This window comes from Polypterus senegalus, chromosome 3 (assembly GCF_016835505.1).
Source record: "Polypterus senegalus isolate Bchr_013 chromosome 3, ASM1683550v1, whole genome shotgun sequence".
In the NCBI taxonomy this organism is placed as follows: domain Eukaryota; kingdom Metazoa; phylum Chordata; class Cladistia; order Polypteriformes; family Polypteridae; genus Polypterus; species Polypterus senegalus.
The window spans coordinates 154,944,473-154,964,021 of NC_053156.1; the positions used below are offsets into that span (position 1 = coordinate 154,944,473).

The following is a 19,549-nucleotide window of genomic DNA, read 5'->3' on the forward strand; positions in this document are numbered from 1 at the left end:
GTGATCATAGTCAGTTCACGTGAGCCGCTCGGAGTACATGCATCGAAGGTTCTCAGGTGTGCTTATGCTATCTCGTGCGATCTTGCGATGTCCACGGCTTTATTTAATGTTAGCTAAGACCCGGCACTTAAAAGTTTCTCTTGCACTATCGCAGAGTTTGTGCCAAACTCTAGTCTATCCCTGACCATCTCATCTTCGTTAACATAAGCACAGTCCTTCACCAGCAATTTTAACTCCGTTAGAAAGTGATCAAAAGTCTCTTTTATACCCTGCGTCTTCTTATTAAACTTGTATCTCGTGAATATCGTATTCATCTAGTAGTCAGTCAATCAGTCAGTCGACTTTTACACTGTGTGCACAATTATTAGGCAAGTGAGTATTTTGACCATATCATCATTTTTAATGCGTATATTCCAACTCCAAGGTGTATTAACTTGAATGCTTATTGGATTTAAGCACGTCAGGTGATGTGTATTTGTGTAATGAGGGAGGGTGTGGCCTAAGGAGATCAACACCCTATATCAAGGTGTGCAGAATTATTAGGCAGCTAGTTTTCCTCAGGCAAAATGGGCCAAAAAAGAGATTTAACTGACTCTGAAAAGTCAAAAATTGTAAAAAGTCTTTCAGAGGGATGCAGCACTTTTGGAATTGCTAAGATATTGGTGTGTGATCACAGAACCATCAAACATTTTGTTGCAAATAGTCAACAGGGTCGCAAGAAACGTGTTGAGAACAAAAGACGCAAATTAGCTGCCAAAGATTTGAGAAGAATCAAACGTGAAACTACCAAGAACCCATTATCCTCCAGTACTTTCATATTCCAGAGCTGCAACCCACCTGGAGGGCCCAGAAGTACAAGGTGTTCAGTGCTCAAAGACATGGCCAAGGTAAGGAGGGCTGAAACCCAACCACCACTGAACAAGAAACATAAGTTGAAACGTCAAAACTGGGCCAAGAAATATCTGAAGACAGATTTTTTTCAAAGGTTTTATGGACCGATGAGATGAGAGTGACTCTTGATGGGCCAGATGGATGGACCTGTGGATCAGTAATGGGCACAGAGCTCCACTCCAACGTGGAGGTGGGGTACTGGTATGAGCTGGTATTTTTAAAAATGAGCTAGTTGGACCTTTTGCATTGAAGATGAACTCAAAATCAACTCCCAAACCTACTGCCAGTTTTTCGAAGACACTTTCTTCAAACAGTGATACAGGAAAAAGACCATGATTTTTATGCAGGCCAATGCTCCATCACTTGCATCGAAGTTCTCCACTGCGTGGCCAGCCAGTAAAGGCCTTAAAGATGAAGGAATAATGACATGGCCCCCCTTCCTCATCTGACCTAAACCCTATCGAGAACTTGTGGGCACTTCTTAAACGCTAGATTTACGGGGGAAAAAAACAATACACCTCTCTGAAGAATGTCTGGGAGGCTGTAGTCACTGCTCCACAAAAAGCTGATCGTCAACAGATCAAGAAACTGACAGACTCCATGAATGGAAAGGCTTATGACTGTTATTGGAAAGAAGGGTGGCTATATTGGTCATTGATTGATTGATTGATTTTTTTGAAATGTCAGAGATGTTTATTTGTAAATTTTGAGGTGTTTGTTTATTATTCTCACTATAACAGATGAAAATAAACAAGTGAGATGGGAAAATTTTCATTTTTCCTTTAGTTGCATAATAAATCTGCACACTAATAGTTGCCTAATAATTGTGCGCACATATGTATTGCCCTGATGATGTTCACACTCACATTTCCGTTGTGAAACATTCAGGTTTCAGGTTTATTAACATTTTGGATTGACTGATAGCACTGTGTTTGTTCCATATTAAAATTAATCTTCAAAAATACAACTTGCCTAATAATTCTGCACTCCCTGTATTAGTATAGATAATAAAACTGCAACTTGCACTTATAATGCTGTTTGTGGTATAGCCTTATGGAAGCGTATTAGGGCCACAGTGAAGAAGAAAAAAAAACTATGTCGAGAATAAAGTCGACATGTTGACTTTTTTCTTGACATTTCCTGTTTAATCTTGATGCTTATGTTGAGATTAAAGTCGACATTTCCACTTTATTCTCATAGTTTATTTTGTTATTAAAGTAGAATGTTGTAAACTAAACTTCATCCTAACATACATGTTTAATTTACTAGATTTGCTCAATCCCTGCCATAAGTTATATAGCACATTAAATGCTTTGTGTAAAGTGTTCCCTGACCCAATTGTTAATCGCTACGTGCTACTTAAACTCTGCACTAAGAGGAGGTGCAGGCAGAGATCGGCGCACAGAATACATTCACTTCATGATATTCCTGCTGTCTCAAAATTTAGAATTCTAAGATCAATACTTGATATCATTTTCATAATGAAATGCATTAAAGCAGGTTTTAAACATGCACGGTGGTGTGGCGGTAGTACTGCTACCACACAGTAAGGGGTCCCCAGGTGTACGTTCAGTGTAGAGAACTTTATAGCAGGTGTGACAAGGCTCAAAAAAACTGGATGTATGAATGGGTATCACATTGGTTTAACTAAAATATTTGGTAAATGTTGGGTTAGTGATCTGGTGGTCTTAGACACAAACACAGATTTCAATGGATGTTCTTCTGAGTGGCTTTCTTTATTGCATGCCTGCTGTCTCTGTCTGACGTACCAAACCCCCAGTTCCTATCCTTCCTTTTTCTTTCCCCACATAACCAATCATCACATGATAAACATCTTTGTGAAATTAGAACTAGTTATAAACTTAGACCACGGAGCGTTCAGAACTTTAGAAAAATCTTCATTATACATGTCATCTATTCAGGGTTGCACCCATCCCAGCAAGTATTGTGTGCGAGGCAGGAGCACATCGCAGGGTGAATATGAGCAACACCTACACTAGCAGGGTCAATATAGCATAACAAAACCCCACATCCTACATGACTTTGAAAGGAAACTAAAGCATGGTGAGTAAACCCACCAGAAAAACATGCAAATTCAAGGCAGGGAGCACCTGGGACACCCTTGCTGCGAGGCAGCAGTGCAACTTCCATGTCACCGTGCCCCCACATAATTAATACGTGCTTTAATGCATTTCATCATGAAAATTATATCAAGTATTTATCTTAGCATTCTAAATGTTCAGGGAGCAGGAATATCATGAAATTAATGTATTCTGTGTGGTGATCGCTGCCTGCACCTCATCTTAATGCAAGAAGAAGTCAGTTTAAGAAGCACGTAGCGATTAACATGGCTCGGGGAACACTTAACTCAAAGCATTTAATGTGCTACATAACTTATGATGGGGTTTGAGAAAATCTAGTAAATTAAATATTAATTTTAAGATGAACTTTAGTTACAATGTTCTACTTTAATGACAAATTACGAGAATAAAGTCAACATGTTGACTTTAATCTCAGCATTAATGTCGAGAATAAAGTCAACATTTTCACCGTTAAATACCTCCACTAACACATGTACTCCGTTGCATACGTGTTTAGAGGTGCAGCAGTGAAAAAGGTTTCCCCCCTTAAACAGTTTCCCTCTGTTCCACATTCCAAACGTTGTTTAGGCTATTTAAACTGGTGTTGCGGAATAAGAAAAATCCATATCATAACAAAAATAAAAAACGGCTTTTGGTATGAACCGGTATACCGCTCAGCACTAGTGTATTCTTTACATTTTAAAAGCAGCAATACAGTATTAAAAAAAACAACACTCTCAGATGTATCACTGTAACAACTAAACATCCAAGAAGGAAATTACTGAAATTTGCAAAATCAAGACAAATAAGTCATGTAATGTAGCAAATGCAAGTTTTGATAAGGCGTCTGACACACAGAGATATCAGATACTTAAAGATATTATACTAATGACTGTTATGGGTGATTATACAATATCCAGTTAAGTTGAAAAATTAGTACTGTATTTACTGTTATTTAGTAATGATGTAACTTGGTATGCAGAAATGGTGTGTTAAATTTGCTGTGGGCTTTTATTGGCAGGACAAAGTTGCTGAAGAAGAGAAAAAGTACAAAGAGATTTGTAACCAATTAGAAAATATCACAGCAAAGGTACATGTTTTGCAGCCTCAGGGAATCAAATTAAAGGAGGATGAAAATACAAAAAGGAAAGCATATAAAGCTGCTGAGGTTTGTATTGCAAGTTATTTTGCAAATTTTAGTTAAATAGTATATAATTGTAAATACGCAGTATTTTTATTCATTATAATATGTGCTTAGTAATTTCACAATTAAATAGTACAAAGTAACAGAATGCATACTGTAATTAGTTAACACACTTTATGGTAAAGTTTCGAGAAGGAATTTTGTTTGTAGAACAACACACTTTTCTGTAATAGAGGTAAAATGCTAATAATTGGTCACACCCTGAATTTGAAGCTTCCTTGCGTATTAGGGCTGAGACAATGGTTGATGACATTGTCCATCATTGATTGGCAGACCAGATAGTGGATGTAAATTAAAATCATCATTGGATTTGAAACATTTGCAGAAATTTCCTCAAAGCACCAAACTCCAGCCATCTCATACACCTCACAAGAAAGCTATCAACCACACTCATAAGGCATTTTCACACTTAGTCCAATGGATTTGTTCTGAATCAGGGGATGATTCATTACTTTGTTTCAGTTTCCAGTTTTTTTTTGTTATGTTTCATGCTGCAAACATTCAAGTACACTAAACTTATAAATAAACATGTCATGGTCATGTTGTGAACTTCTTTCATTTAGCAGAAACATTTTTTTAAATATTTTTATTGATTTTAATTGGGGAAACAGACAGCATTCCATACAGTCAAGACAAATTTAACAGATTAAAGTAAAATTCAACCCCCACCCAAGAGAAAGAAAGAGGAGCCAGCAACCTCATAAACAGGGAAAAAATATCATGAGGTTTGACAGCAGTTGTGTCTGTGCACCGCTGCATTTTTCCTAATTTTTTTTTTTATTTACCAAATACAGCTCTGTGAGTAAAGTACTCTTTATTGAGTAAATGGAAAGTACTTGAAAAATTTGGGTTATTATACTTGATACAAAAAGAACATGTTTGAAATGTGCAGTGCACAAAAGAAAGCCAGCTCTGCTGAGTGCATGTTCTTCAGTTTTAAGACAGTAGACCTAAGAAACAAGTTCCATTTAAATATATGATATTCCGTAATTACTTTACAGTAGGAACTATATCACCATAATCTCAATTTAGTTTATCTGAAATCAAAGGTCTACTGTCACAACTCGTATGTGTTTTTAATAATGTTTATTTTGGATTGTTTGATTAACACTTACCGCATATGTCAAAGTTAATGTGTGCACTGAGAGGACACTCACCCCTCTCCTGTGTGCATCACTTTCATAGTATAAGATAAGGGGGTTTGCTCATTAATCTCACAAGGCACTGCTGTTCGTTTCTTGTCTCCTCTTTATTTGTTTTGATCAACCTGATTAAAAGAAAACTTAGAACTACTTTCTAATAATTTGTGCATGTGAAGCAGTGAGCATGAAACAGGTGCTTGTCTTGCTCTGAATGGCAATTATGCATGTAGTTTTACACTGTTCAGCAGCCCCTCTGAGCCAAATAAGTACATTATAGGGTGTCGAGACACACAGGTCAGTAGGTCTTCTTTTTGTCCTTCCTCTGACACCAGTGTAGTACTGGTGTCAAGAGACAGAATGAAGTCAGTTACTCTGCTGTGACAGAAGCATTATTGTCCAGGTCCTGTGAAATTGCATTTATTCAGAACATTTTTGAAACATCTTAGAGTAGAAACAAGTAAACAAAAATTTGGCATGCATAAAGCAATCCAAAATATGTTTGAAAAGCTACATGCCACTCAAATGTTTTCTTTTTCCCCAGGCCAATTGCTGTTCCAAATAGTTACAGTAGCTTTTTCCATCCAATGTGCAACACTTTCAAGGAGTTATGCACACACTATGCTCATTTCTACCAGTCTAATTTTTGGTTGCTTGACACTTCTGCATTTTGGGCAGATTATGCTTGTATATGTGACTGATGGATATAATATGATTTTATATGTAGCTCATTTAAAATATTTTTTCTGTTAAATGTTTAAAAAATAGAAAAAGTTGTGATTATTCATTATTACATTAGATTTAAGTATAACTGTACAAACAGTATTAATAATTATTGATAATTATAAGGAGGTTTTTAAATTAATCTGAAGGTACCAATTTTTCAGACCAATTTATTCAGATCCAAACATAATCTGAAGTTACTGGACAGAGACCGAGAACAACTAGAGAAACATACACAAGAACTGAGGCACAGGTACGTTGCTAGTTGTACTGGATGTTACTATACACTAAAGCTGTTCTTTATTAAAATGATCCATTATTAATCCCAGTATGCACTGAAGATTTTCCTTAATGTATTGTTTCAATTTATATTAATTTTTGAATAGCACTTCTTTCCCAGAAATATTTTTAGGATCAAACATGAATGCATAGTTGATATATTGATATATGTAAAGCTAAATGAAATAAGACATGAGAGAAAAAAGTTGAAGTAGTTTCAGGTATATCATTACCGCATGGTACTTTTTCTTATACATTGTTAAAAAAAAGATTATTAAAGTCCTTATTAAAGTCCAGGTTTGTCCTCAAAGGGCATATACAGGTAGGCATCGACTTATGACCATGTTCGATTCCGACGGACTGGACATAAGTCAAACTGGACCTAAGACTGACCAGTATATGTATATTGTCATATTGTTTGTTTTATATGATTTTTATCATCATTCTTAGCACATTGTGTAGATTTTCTTTCATTGTTTTTGTAATTGTTTTTATTATTATTATTTTGTTTCAATATTACTGTTACTTGCATGAGTTCCAAATCTTGAACAGTTTCACAAATCCTTTCTTTGTCTGTGTTATGTTAAGTTATCCATGTGCACCTCTGCCAGTGTTCATTGTGATAACTATGAGAGCAGAATTTGTACCAGCAGATTTTGAGCACTCGTATGTTATTCTATTTTAATACTTCAGCCTGTTAATGATACATTTTAACAGATAAAAGAGTTCATTGTGGTTTCATTACCCCTTCGTGGCGGTTCACACAAAGTGGCACATTGTGAGTCACAATGCAGAAGCTTCAGAGGTTAACCGGATTCAAAGCCAGAGCTCAGCAGTACAGGGTGTGCCTTGAACACTGGTTACAATGGAACAACTTAAAGTCACATGAGATCGCATTCACTTTCTTTCCTTCCTCATACTGCTTGATCACCTTCATTTTTTTGTCAAGATCAATTGTCTTTTTCTCTGTAATTGCATGACAAATGTAACTAAACAAAGTCAAAACTGCTCCAGGTAATAAACTGAGATCAAGATAAATTAGCCACGGCATACAGGGCTGGTGTGGCAAAAACCGTTGTATGCCCATGAGACGCTGTAACGATCATAAGACATGTAGATCGTAAGTTGACAACTACCTGTATAAAGATTCAATTAACCTTCAAAATGTAGTTCTTTAAGTTAGGATGTTCTTGCAATTCACAGTTAGCTTAATTGAAATAGTATATACACAATAATTTCTCTTGATTAAAGCCTGGGCAGTTACTTTAATAGTTACATAGTTAGGCATTTTCACAAATGAGACTGAAGTTTTGGTGAGGTTCATACCCAACAAAAAGTAGGTTATCAATATAAAAATATAGGCTATAATAGTGAACAGCCTGAAGTAGGGTTGGTGATGAAAGTTACTACTATTTGATTTTTAAGTTCATATACTTGTATACTTTTCACCTTGCATCTCAGTGGTGAGTTAGATAAAGTTATGGGTAATATGATATACATTTTTCATAAATTACATAGGATCAGGGCTCCTCTTTTCTCTTCCTAGTTTTTGAGGTTTTGTCCTTCTCCAGTTCATATTTTTAGTTGGTTAGGTTCTGTTGTCATTGCAAGAACCAAATCCTTTAAATTAAAGTGAATTGTAGATTTTCCTTAGTCTGCTTAGCTTGAACTTGAACATAAAAAATTTTATTATCAACTTTTTTCTCTTTTTTGTGTGAACGGTTTGCATTGAATTTCACTAAAATCTTTAAAAATGAAGACACTTGGACCGTGGAATATTTTTTGTACGACAAGTCATATTAGTGCTGGAATGTTTTTCTGGTAGCTGCATTTGAACTGGACCATTTGGAAACCTTTGTCAAACACAGCTACACTCATCATTGAATGAGAAAGACATTTATCCATTGAGAAAGAGAACTATTGTTGTTTTGAATTGCAGGACACCCCATTATAGTTTTCCTGGTCTTCACCTTCATTTGGGAAGGATCAAGAGCACCTGAGTACCTATTTACACTTTACTTAGAGACAGATTTCTGATTCTCTGCATACACATTGGGTATATTGTGCATAATCTAATCTAATCTATTATTTCTCTGTTGATGTTTCAGTATTATGTTTTCACATTTATGTTTTATCTCTTTTTAATGCTATGTTTGCTATGCTATGTTATGGTACAATACTCCGCTCATATAAAGAAGTGCTCTTAATAACAATAAGCTGAACTGAATTGAATTCAAAATAATTAGAGAATGCACAGAAACACACAATTTCTACTATATATCTCTTTGTACCTGTTGGGCACAGTTGATCTAAGAAAATTAATACATAGAAGAAACCACTATAGAAATCCACTTTGATCAGCCGATTTTCCATGCACCTGAATTGCAAATCTTGCCTGAGCTGTAATGAACTTCCATGAACAGTTTTTGAGAACCAAGCAATGTTACATCATCTGTATTTTACTTATTTAACATTTAATGCTATGACTTGATGCAACTTTACTAAACAATCTGTTGTGAAAAATAGCACATTACTAGCTTTCTGTTGTCTTGTACTTTGTACAGGAAAGTATTTTGAGCCCACCTTCTGTATATACTGATGAATATATTTTTTAAACATTAAAAAAATCTAATTTCAGTAAATGGTTTAGGTGACAGCCTTGCTACAAACCAGTACTGAAAAGTCAGAGTCACTCCAGCACTTCAGTCTCAAGTACTTTAAAAAAAACAGGCATACTCCATGTATATCATTTGTCAGATTTTTGGTGTACAGTATTCCCATATAATGCACGAAGCACATATTGCGAAAACCCATGTCTGTCTCCACGTCTTTTTGTCCACTTGGAAAAACAAGGCTCTTCCTGGACCAATTTTGTTGAGATGTGGTATACTTCAAGCACAGCTTAACAGTAGTTGAAGCAAGTCTCAGTTTCTGTTGTGAAGAGGAAACTTTGTCCAGTCTACAATAGTCCACAGCTGGTATTTCAGGGCCCTATTTTGTCCTTCAGCTTATGGGTTTCTTATAACCACTCATCCTGTCAAAACAGCAAACAGGGTCTCTGTTTCACAGTAGAAACTGAGACTTTCTTTATATGACCTCTGTTAAGCTGTGCTTGAAGCTGTTGTGCTTTGAAGCACCTGTCATGCAGCTGGCGGCCCTCAGAAACTTGTCTTCTGATTGGGTTGTGACTTTGGGTCTGCCAGATCTCTTCCTATCAGAGTTTCTTCCAGTTTTAAATTGCCTTTGGATTGTGTAGGACACTGTACTCACTGATACTTTGATTTTTTTTTTTTTGGGGTAGTTTCTCTAAATGAAAGGCCTACACTTTTAAGGGTAATAATAATCTGTGTCATTTCATTTGTTAATTCCAGTATCACTGGAAAACTGGCCAAGTAGAATTTTAGAGGATGTAGTAACACAGTCTGTTCCAACTCTGCTTTAAGACAGACAGAAGATTTTTAAGTAATCAACAGAAGTTTAACACCTGTGCAAATTGTTTGCTTCACCTTACAAGGCTTAATTTACTTTAATTGCTGCAGAACATGTGTAGAGTGACAGATAGAGGGCGCTATCGTCCTCTTGAACCCTCAGACTATACGCCAGACACCAGGTAAAAGTCCAATAAGTTGACTTTATTATTAATAACAGTGCACAAAGCACCCTCCTCTCCACAATACTCATACAAATAAATCAATAATCACAATAAACCAATCCTCCTACTCCCAAATGCATTACCACCCTTCCACCTAGCTCAGCTTGACATCTGGGATTTCCCATCGTCCTTTTATGTTCCCTGACCCGGGTCAGATAAAAAGTCCTATTCTTCATCCCGGAAAGACGGCATTTCCCCTGTCGCTTTGCCTACGACGTACTTCCGGGTTATAGGGCACATACGACTCTCTGGGCCTCCTTGTAGCGTCCTCTGTTGGCCCCTGTGGTATCCAGCAGGGCTGTAAAGGAAAACTACATCGTCCATGATTCCCTACTGGTATTTGGGGCACCTCCATGCTGCAGGGAGAGCTCCACCTGGCGGCCTGGGGGTATTGGCCAGGATGACAAGCCGGCCATAGTCCACAGTAGGTTGTAACCTATTAGATGTTTCCTGAATAAGACCCATTTGCTTTTTTCTGGTATTTCCTTTTCATTTTTTGCTAACCTTTTCGCCATTTTAGGGCCTTTTTTGCATTTCAACTGATTAAAATTGTAGAAAATCTGAAGTGTTCTAAAACGTTTGACTAGTAGTGTAGTTGAATAGTTTTGTCAATGTTATTTGTTTACAATAATGGTATATAATAATTTGCCCCTTAAAATTGTATTCTATCATTACTAGGTTAAACAAGATGTGACAACTCATCTGCATTAGTATTTATTGAATCAAGAAGGTTTAAGCAGTGAAACGAAAGTTTCAGCCTGTCATTATTTCTAGGATTCTGTAAGGGCCCGTTTGGATTATTGTGTCTGGTTCAGTAATATGTTATATTCAGAAGGGGCCATTTTTCCGGGATGGCTAAAGATTACTGTTTTGTTCCTCTCCATAAAGTTAAGTAACAGTTCCTTCTATGCTTCACTTAACACTAGAATCTCCGAAGCCTATGAAAAAACATGTGATCCTGGCCCACCTTAAATTCCTTCGCACCTCTCCATCAGTGTATTTTATTTTGTAAATGTGTCGATCAGCACATCCTCCCATCCTCCCTACCGATGAAGCTCAACTTGGGCAAAAAGCTCTCCCAGCTCAAGCCTTGTTTATCTTGGTGTGAGTTGCCTGGGGTTGTATAGGGTAAATAATATATCGTTATTTGGAACACATGTAGTTCATGTGTGTTCTGTGTCTACAGCGATCTATGCAAGTGTAGTATAACAGGAAATGCAAGAAATGTTGAACACATACCTAAAACACACACTTTTATTTATGTTTTTGTACTAATGACAAAATTTTGACATGAAGTTTATAATGTGTGAAGAATGAACTCCAAATATCAAATAAACAATTTTGCAAAAGGTACACGTATAACAAAACAAGAATATAACTGAAGAAAAATAAATCGGGTTAGGGAATGACACTGACACAACCTCTTTGGTGTTACAGTGGTAAGAACTGCAGACTCATAATCAAGAGGTCGCAGATTCGATCCTGGCTGCTTCCCAGAATTAATGTTTTGAGTACATTGTATTGTAAATTTGATTTGAGTCTGAAACAGCCGATGTAAATGTATGTTGCTTGTAAAGGTTAGCATTTTTTTTTAATTCAGTTTTATTCTCTGTCACATTCACGCTCTCCCCGATCTGATATTGCTGCTTTCAAATAAAGACGTGCTATAACAGAGGTAAACTCAGATGAGAATGAGTAAGGCATGCTGAGCTCACCAAGGTATCATGCAAAGTTCTGTTTGTGATTATGTTTTGTGATGGTCTTTATATAAAAAAAACATTTATATGTGACTTATATAAAAGCCACATTGAATATTATTTACCTATTTACCTTGATTTATTTACTTATCTTCCTACAGTGTAAAGTCACAAGTAGACTGTAGAGCTTCCTGTGTTTGATCGATACAGGTATGTTGACAAAGTAGATGTGCAATGCCACAAAAAGTGCAGCAGCAACTTTCACTTGCAGCTATAGACTCTTCAGTATGTGTTAGACTCTCCACCCTAGTGTTTAAATCTGGCAGTGCCATGCTGACACTTCAGTATGCGAGCAATGGTATGAGAATGCAGTCAGACTTCTTTTTTTTGGTACATACACCATCAGATCTAAACACTAATGTTGACAGTATCTTTATTGTGGCAGACTCTTGCCTCCAGTCCAGAGGTTTATAAAGATTCACTAGGAAAATGAATTATCCTTCTTTTTGGATTCGTACAGTTTAGATTAGAGACTGTGATTTATTTATTTACTAGCAAAATACCCGCGCTTCACAGCGGCAAAGTACTGCCTTAAAATTTTTATTAAGGAGAAAATTAAACCTTTTTAAACTGAGGGAAAATATACCAATAATTATTTGTTAAGGATCTCTTTGTATACCACATTGTGAGTTCGGCCCTCCGGTTGTAACATGACCAAGCTGTGCGCTGAGCTTACTCTTGAGCATGCAACGTACAATTGGCCATGTGAACTGTAATCTTGCTTCAAATCTCACAGCTTGGATTGCTGCTGTCATAATACAATAAAATACAATACAGTTTATTTTTGTATAGCCCAAAATCACACAGGAAGTGCCGCAATGGGCTTTAACAGGCCCTGCCTTTTGACAGCCCCCCAGCCTTGACTCTCTGAGAAGACAAGGAAAAACTCCCAATAAAAACCTTGTAGGGAAAAATGTAAGAAACCTCGGGAAAGGCAGTTCAAAGAGATACCCCTTTCCAGGTAGGTTGAGTGTGCAGTGGGTGTCAAAAGTAGGGGGTCAATACAGTACAATACACAGAGCAGAACAATTCCTTAATACAGCATAATAATAAAAATTTTAGAAGTACGGTTTAACAGTAGATGATATGACATAAATTAGGTTTGGATATTTTTAGAGTCCTGGAGACCTCATCCATCTAGCTGCCTCCCCATTTGGCCATGCCACGGCTGAAACGTTGCTAAGTTATGATAAGTTCAGACAAGTAAGCCGGACCTTGGCCATTTAATGCTTTATATGTTAAAAGGAGGATTCTGAAATCTGCCCTAAACTTAACTGGGAGCCAGTGTAAAGATTTAAGAACTGGAGTTATGTGTTCATATTTTCTTGTTCTTGTAATAATTCTTGCAGCCGCATTTTGGATTAACTGGAGGCTGTATAGAGAACCGGTAATCGGTTTGAGTTTCATGGTTTGTTTCAATTACGACAGTATTTGTAGGACTTGTGTTGAAGAGACATTCGGCGTCTGTCAAACGTTGTAAGTATACAACCGGTTTCATCGATAACTTCACATCCAGCTTTTGAGAGTTTAAACATTCATAAACATCAAAGTGTCCACTACTAAAATCGTCATCTATGAATCTAAGATGTTTAAGAGGCATAGGCGGTTGTCGAAAGGTGTAAAATATTTGGCCATTTCGGTACAGTGAAAGTGACAACCGAACAATTCAGCGGCAGCCATCAACTCACATGCAGATCCATAGGTGAAGGGCTTAAGCATTTTACTCTTCTAGTGCTCCTGTGTAGTATAATTATCTCCTGTACCGTCATCAGTCCACACCTTAACCCTGTCCCAGTCATTCAATACTTAAGACACAATGTTCCTCCGGATATCAAGAGTGAGCCTGATATGGCCGTGCAATATGTAACAAAGAGAATGGAAAAGGTAGATGCCATCTCCGGGCATTAAAACCACTCGGTAAGTGACAGATCTTTGATCGATGGTGATCATCCCGACATGTTAATGGGGGTACGGTTGGAATGATCAAGGAAATGGGTACCTGAACAATGTAAAGTAAATCTAAAATATCTACACAATAACTATAATCGTAATAAACGAACAATAAAACAGTGGAGAAGCCATGGATTAAATAAAAAGGCTGTAGTTATCAGCAGGGAGACGTGAATCCCGTGGCGAAGCAAGGAAGGGAATGTAGAGACTGGAGCGACGGACGGCCTTATTTAGGCAGGCAGCCAACAATGTGGGAGGCGTTGGGATGGGGGACCCAACGCCGCCTCACACGGTGACTGAGCTGCAGGCTATGGACGTATATATGTACGTAAGTAGGATTCAGTTAGCATTGGGAACCCGCATACCAAATTTCTTGAAGCTGGGCCCATAAGTAACAAAGACCGTTGAAAGGTTCAATATGGAGGCCGACATTGGTATCATACCACCGAAATAAGTACGTACATTGGTCTCGGTTAGCGCAGGGAAGCCGCTTACCAAATTTCGTGAAGATGGGGCCATAAATAAGAAAGTTCAACATGGCGGACATTGTCGACCGTTATGACCGTTACGCGTAGAATTTCGAAATTAAACCTGCTTAACTTTTGTAAGTAAGCTGTAAGGAATGAGCCTGCCAAATTTCAACCTTCTACCTGCACGGGAAGTTGGAGAATTAGTGACGTTGGAAAGTTCAATATGGTGGCTGACAGTGGTGTCATACCACTGAAATAAGTATGTACATCGGTTTTGGTTAGCGCAGGGAAGCCGCCTACCAAATTTCGTGAAGATGGGGTCAGCTTTCTACCTACACGGGAAGTTGGAGAATTAGTGATGTTGGAAAGTTCAATATGGTGGCCGACAGTGGCGTAATACCATCGAAATAAGTACGTACATTGGTTTTGGTTAGCTAAGGGGAGCACCTACCAAATTTCGTGAAGATGGGTTTATAAATAAGAAAGTTCAACATGGCGGACATTGTCGACTGTTATCGACTGTTATGACCGTTACGTGTAGAATTTCGAAATGAAACCTGCTTAACTTTTGTAAGTAAGTTGTAAGGAATAAGCCTGCCAAATTTCAGCTTTCTACCTACATGGGAAGTTGGAAAATTAGTGATGAGTCAGTCAGTCAGTGAGTCAATGAGTGAGTCAGTCAGTCAGTGAGGGCTTTGCCTTTTATTAATATAGATTTTTTATTGGCAAAGCAAATAAAAAGGCCCTTTTTGGAAAAATGAAAGTTTCTCAAGATCTTGCTCACAAATGAAAGAAGAATGCAACGTGAGATCGACCAGCAGATTTGAGAGATGGCAGCCCTTCTGTGGGAGCTGTACTGGTTCGTGGTGGTTAAGCGAGAGCTCAGTCTAAAGAGAAAACTCTCAGTTTACTAGTTCATCTACATCCCTGTAGTCACGTACGATCATAAGCTGTGGGTAATGACCAAAAGAATGAAATTGTGAGTACAAGTAGCAGGAATAAGGTTTCTTTACAGGACTGCTTGGCTGACACCTTGTGATAGGGTGAAGAGCCTCAGAGTAGAGTTGCTGATTCTGAGGATTTAGAGAGCTGATTTGGTAATGTCATAAGAATACCCTCCTGTTGGCTCTTCCAGGCTGGAGCTGCTCCGAGAACGTCCCACTGGGCAGAAACCCTGCAACACACCCAGAACAGTTTGGAGGGTTTATAGCTTGGTAACACGAGCAAGAGCTAGAATTTGTAGCAGAGGTCAGAGAATCCAGAGTTCAGCAGGAGAATTGGTTTCATATAATGTGATGACATAACTTCAGAAATTCAAACCTGTATTTGTTATAGATGCATTTAAAATACAGTGTATGCAGTTGTTTCTGTCCTTCTGATCATTCTTTAGACAGTTCAACTGTATATGTAGCCTGAAAAGAGAGGTTTCTTTTTCATGCTTAATTATAAAAGTTATGGAACATGTTTTTGTTAAATTTTTAACCTTAGAATTAAAATTTTTGCAGTATAAGCCAAATTTCTGAGGCTGATCGAACAGAGAAACTACAAAAGATAGAAAAACTTGGAGAATCGTTGGCCGCTTTAAAGGATAAGGATGCCACTCTAAATCAACAAAATGACCTTTACCAACAAGCCATCTATAAATACAAAGAAGAACACACTAAAATTAGGTATGTATAAACCTGAGATGCAGGAAAAAACATCCAAATTGTTGAATTAATCTTTCTGAATTTTCATTTTTTGCTTAAAAGGCATGAACAGGAAGAACTTTGCAGGACTACTGATGATAAGTCACGGCAGCTGAACTCACTTAAAAGCAGTAGAACTGACAGGATAAAAAGATTTGGAGAGAAAATGCCTGCACTTCTAGCAGCTATAAATGAAGCACACAGAAAAGGACATTTTGTTAAGAAACCTATAGGCCCAATAGGTAGGCAAATGCATATAAAGGATACCATGTTATATACATGTATTTCCTTTTTACTGTGCTTGCAGTTTGATGAAATTTACTTGTCATTTAATTTTTCATGTTTTTGAAAATCTAGAGCAGATCAGCAACATAAGTGCAATTCATGGTAATAATGGGTTGTCTGGATTTTACTTTTGGTGAGATTACTGTGCATACAATAAACCATTTTTTAATTGTCAAATGTCATCTCTTTATTTTACAATTTCGGAGAATCTCTCTCTCTCTCTCTCGTTTGACATGTGGCTGTTGGAAAAGATTGAAGCCAAATATGCAACTCGTTAACTTAATGTTACATATTTAGTTGAGTTAAGCAAAAATCAGAATTACGTTTTGCTTTTTATCTGCAATTTGATAATCTTCTGTGTACGTTCTGGGCTATGTTTTGTAGGATCATGTATTCGTGTTAAGGATCCTGATCTATCTTTAGCTGTTGAATGCTGCTTGAAATCATATTTGCTTGCATTCTGCTGTGATAACTACAAAGATGAGAAAGTACTCCAGAGTTTGATGAGCAAGTTTTACCCGCAAGGACGAAGGCCGCTTATTCTGGTCAGTGAATTTGGAAATCAGCTGTACAACACAAGCATCAGGTACAATTTATATGTTAAAATGGCAGTAATCTACCTTTAATAAATACATTGTTCTGTTATTTTTATAATTAGGTGACATTATCATTAAAATAGCATTATGGTCTTCACAGCTTCAAAAGAGCTGGAAGTATAATTTATTTAAGATTCTTTTTATTTTTACAGAGCTGTCAATCATCCACAGTTCCCCTCTGTACTTCAGGTTTTAGAAATTAATGATCCTGTTGTTGCTAATTGTCTGATTGATGTTAGAGGTATTGAAACAGTTTTGCTAATCAAAGTAAGTATATGTTTATTTCTGTTTTCATTGATGGAACAATTCCGTTGACTTCAGTTAAGTTTATTTTTATGTGTATTGTTCATGCAGTTACAACCCAAAGGCACTATTTTAAATACAGCTAAATTAAATTCATACAAACAAATAACTGAAGCACCATGGGAAAAATGCAAATATTTACTTATCAGTAGTTTTTTTTAGAATTCTGTCCTCAGCCTCTAACATTTTAATAAGTAATGAAAAGGTTTGTATGAATAAGGTTTGAAGGAAACAGAGTTGCAAAAACTAATTGTCCTAATCGATAATATTCAATTATTAAAAAAGTTGGCAAAGAATCACTTTCAGTTAGCTGATTATGTTATTAGGTTGAGTATGTTGTGGAGCACAATTGCGTCACTACTTCATTCAGTTGTGAACGCATTTGAAAAATGGAAAACGATAAACATATGACAGACAAGATGGTGCAACCTAAGACTTTCAGAGTTTGGGAACACTTTTCTCTGAATGCAGAAAAAAGGTTGTGAGTTGTACAATAGGTCTGACCTCGTATGGCACGAGACAACAATGGTAATGCATGAGCATTTGAAAAGGAAACATACCGTTACAGGCTCTGTGGAGGAAGAAGACTCATCATCATTCTAGTAAGCTGAATGTTACTTCAGTGTTAATTGATACAAGTACATGGATGCAATGTTTGCAAGGAAAGGCATAATTCCTTGATTTTCACTTTGAAGTTTGGAATAATTTGAGTTATAGTTCAGCCCTCTACAATGCGAATTAAACACTTGCACGTGTGGCAGACTTTTGTGATGGGCGACTAAAAAATATGTATCATTAGCCACTAGCTACTAAACGTTCAGATTTTTATTTTCCTTTTTGAGTTTTTTTTTAATTTATGGTGCACAGTACATGATTGCATACACGTGCAACATTATAGTGTATTTGTTTACAAAACATGGATGTGAAGAAACATACATCCCTGTCTGAGCAGAAAACTGTTTTTTTTTTTCTTTTTTTCCAGTCTTGTATGCAAAGATGTAATCATTACATCTTGCCTGAAGAAAGGGGCCTGAGTTGCCTCGAAAGTTTGCATATTGTAATCTTTTTAGTTAGCCAGTAAAAGGTGTCATTTTTCTTGGCTTTTCTCTACATTCATAATGGCTAACACGGTACAACACCCTAGTACTACTAACATAATCTACGTGTTTAATTTTTAAGTGTTGCTTCACTGTGATTATAAATGCATAAGCCACATTGCGAGTTTAGTTAAATTTATTGAAAATGTGTTTTTAAGGAAATTGTGTTTGTGTTCATTGCTCAATCAGAACCAGAAGTGCTACCAAGTGTGTTATTTTTATTTATTACTACAATATTTATTTTCAGTTTGTTATATAAATGTTTTACTAAAAACAATATTTTGTTTAAAATATCTACAAGTAGTTCATTTTTTTAAAAATAGCTTTTTTTTTAATTTTATACAGTCCTGTTTTTGGTGAGAAGTTCCGTTTCATACACTTCATTCATTTAATTTCAAATGAAAATAATAAATATTTACTTGGATTGTTTAAAAAAAAAAAAAAAGAAAGAGAGAGTAATTAAAAAAATAATCTTTAGATTGACCAATTATCAAAGTAATTGTTAGTTTCAGCCCTAGAAGGAATACTGTAACCAAAAACTGTATTAATTTTTTTTATATGTCACTGACATCATTTAATTGTGTAGTGTAGTGTTTTAATGCGGAATGGAGACCATCAAAGTTTCTTATAGATTAGGCACCTATGGTGACCAATGCTAGAACAACAGCAAACAATGTTAAAAAATCTCATGTTAGTTGTGTTGCATAATTCACATATAAAGTCATCCAGTCAGGCTTACGACATTAGTTTGACAAGAATACTGTTGAATAACTAAGTCTGTAAAATACTCTCATGAACGAAAATTAAACATGCTCAACAAGAACAAGCATTTGAATTGTAGACCACCTACCATCAATACATTTATATTCATATCCAGAACTGGATTATTTAGCATATTCTCCTCTTAGTAATGGTTTCACTCATTTTATTCTTTAGTAGTGCACATCTCTCAGTGCACTTAGCAATGTTGATATCATGTGAGGTGCAATGTTAGCTAATGAACAAAGCTGTTACTGGTACTTGAATTGTAGAAGATGAAGAAGAAGGAGAAGACATTTCATTTATGTAGCACTTTTCTCACTGCTCAACGCACTTTACGTAAAGAGTGGGAAACCACCATCAGCAATGTGCAGCTGATGGATGATGCAGTGGCAACCATTTTTGCACCAGTGCGCTCACCACACATAAGCTATTAGGTAGTGAAGGGTTGAGAGAGATAATTAACCAGTTAGGGACGAGGATGATTAGGGGGCCAGAATGACTAGGCTGTGATGAGCAATTTAGCCTGGACATTCGGGATATGCCCTACACTTTGCGAAGTATGCCCAGGGATCTTTTATGACCGCAGATAATCAGAACCTCGGTTTTACATCACATCCGAAAGATGGCGCCATTTTTACAGAACAGTGTCTCCCCTTCACTGCATTGAGGCAC

At 36.8% G+C, this 19,549-nt stretch overlaps 1 protein-coding gene across 2 annotated transcripts in view; it reads left to right on the forward strand.

Moving 5' to 3' along the window:
• si:dkey-119f1.1 (uncharacterized protein LOC557127 homolog) overlaps positions 1-19,549 on the forward strand; it is a 175,204-nt gene that overhangs the window by 82,958 nt on the left and 72,697 nt on the right. For both annotated transcript variants that reach the window (XM_039748107.1, XM_039748108.1), the window contains 6 exons: positions 3,994-4,140; positions 6,203-6,291; positions 15,652-15,816; positions 15,898-16,076; positions 16,504-16,705; positions 16,868-16,982. In XM_039748107.1, coding sequence (XP_039604041.1) covers positions 3,994-4,140; positions 6,203-6,291; positions 15,652-15,816; positions 15,898-16,076; positions 16,504-16,705; positions 16,868-16,982 — 897 coding nt within the window. The remainder of the gene's footprint in view (positions 1-3,993; positions 4,141-6,202; positions 6,292-15,651; positions 15,817-15,897; positions 16,077-16,503; positions 16,706-16,867; positions 16,983-19,549) is intronic.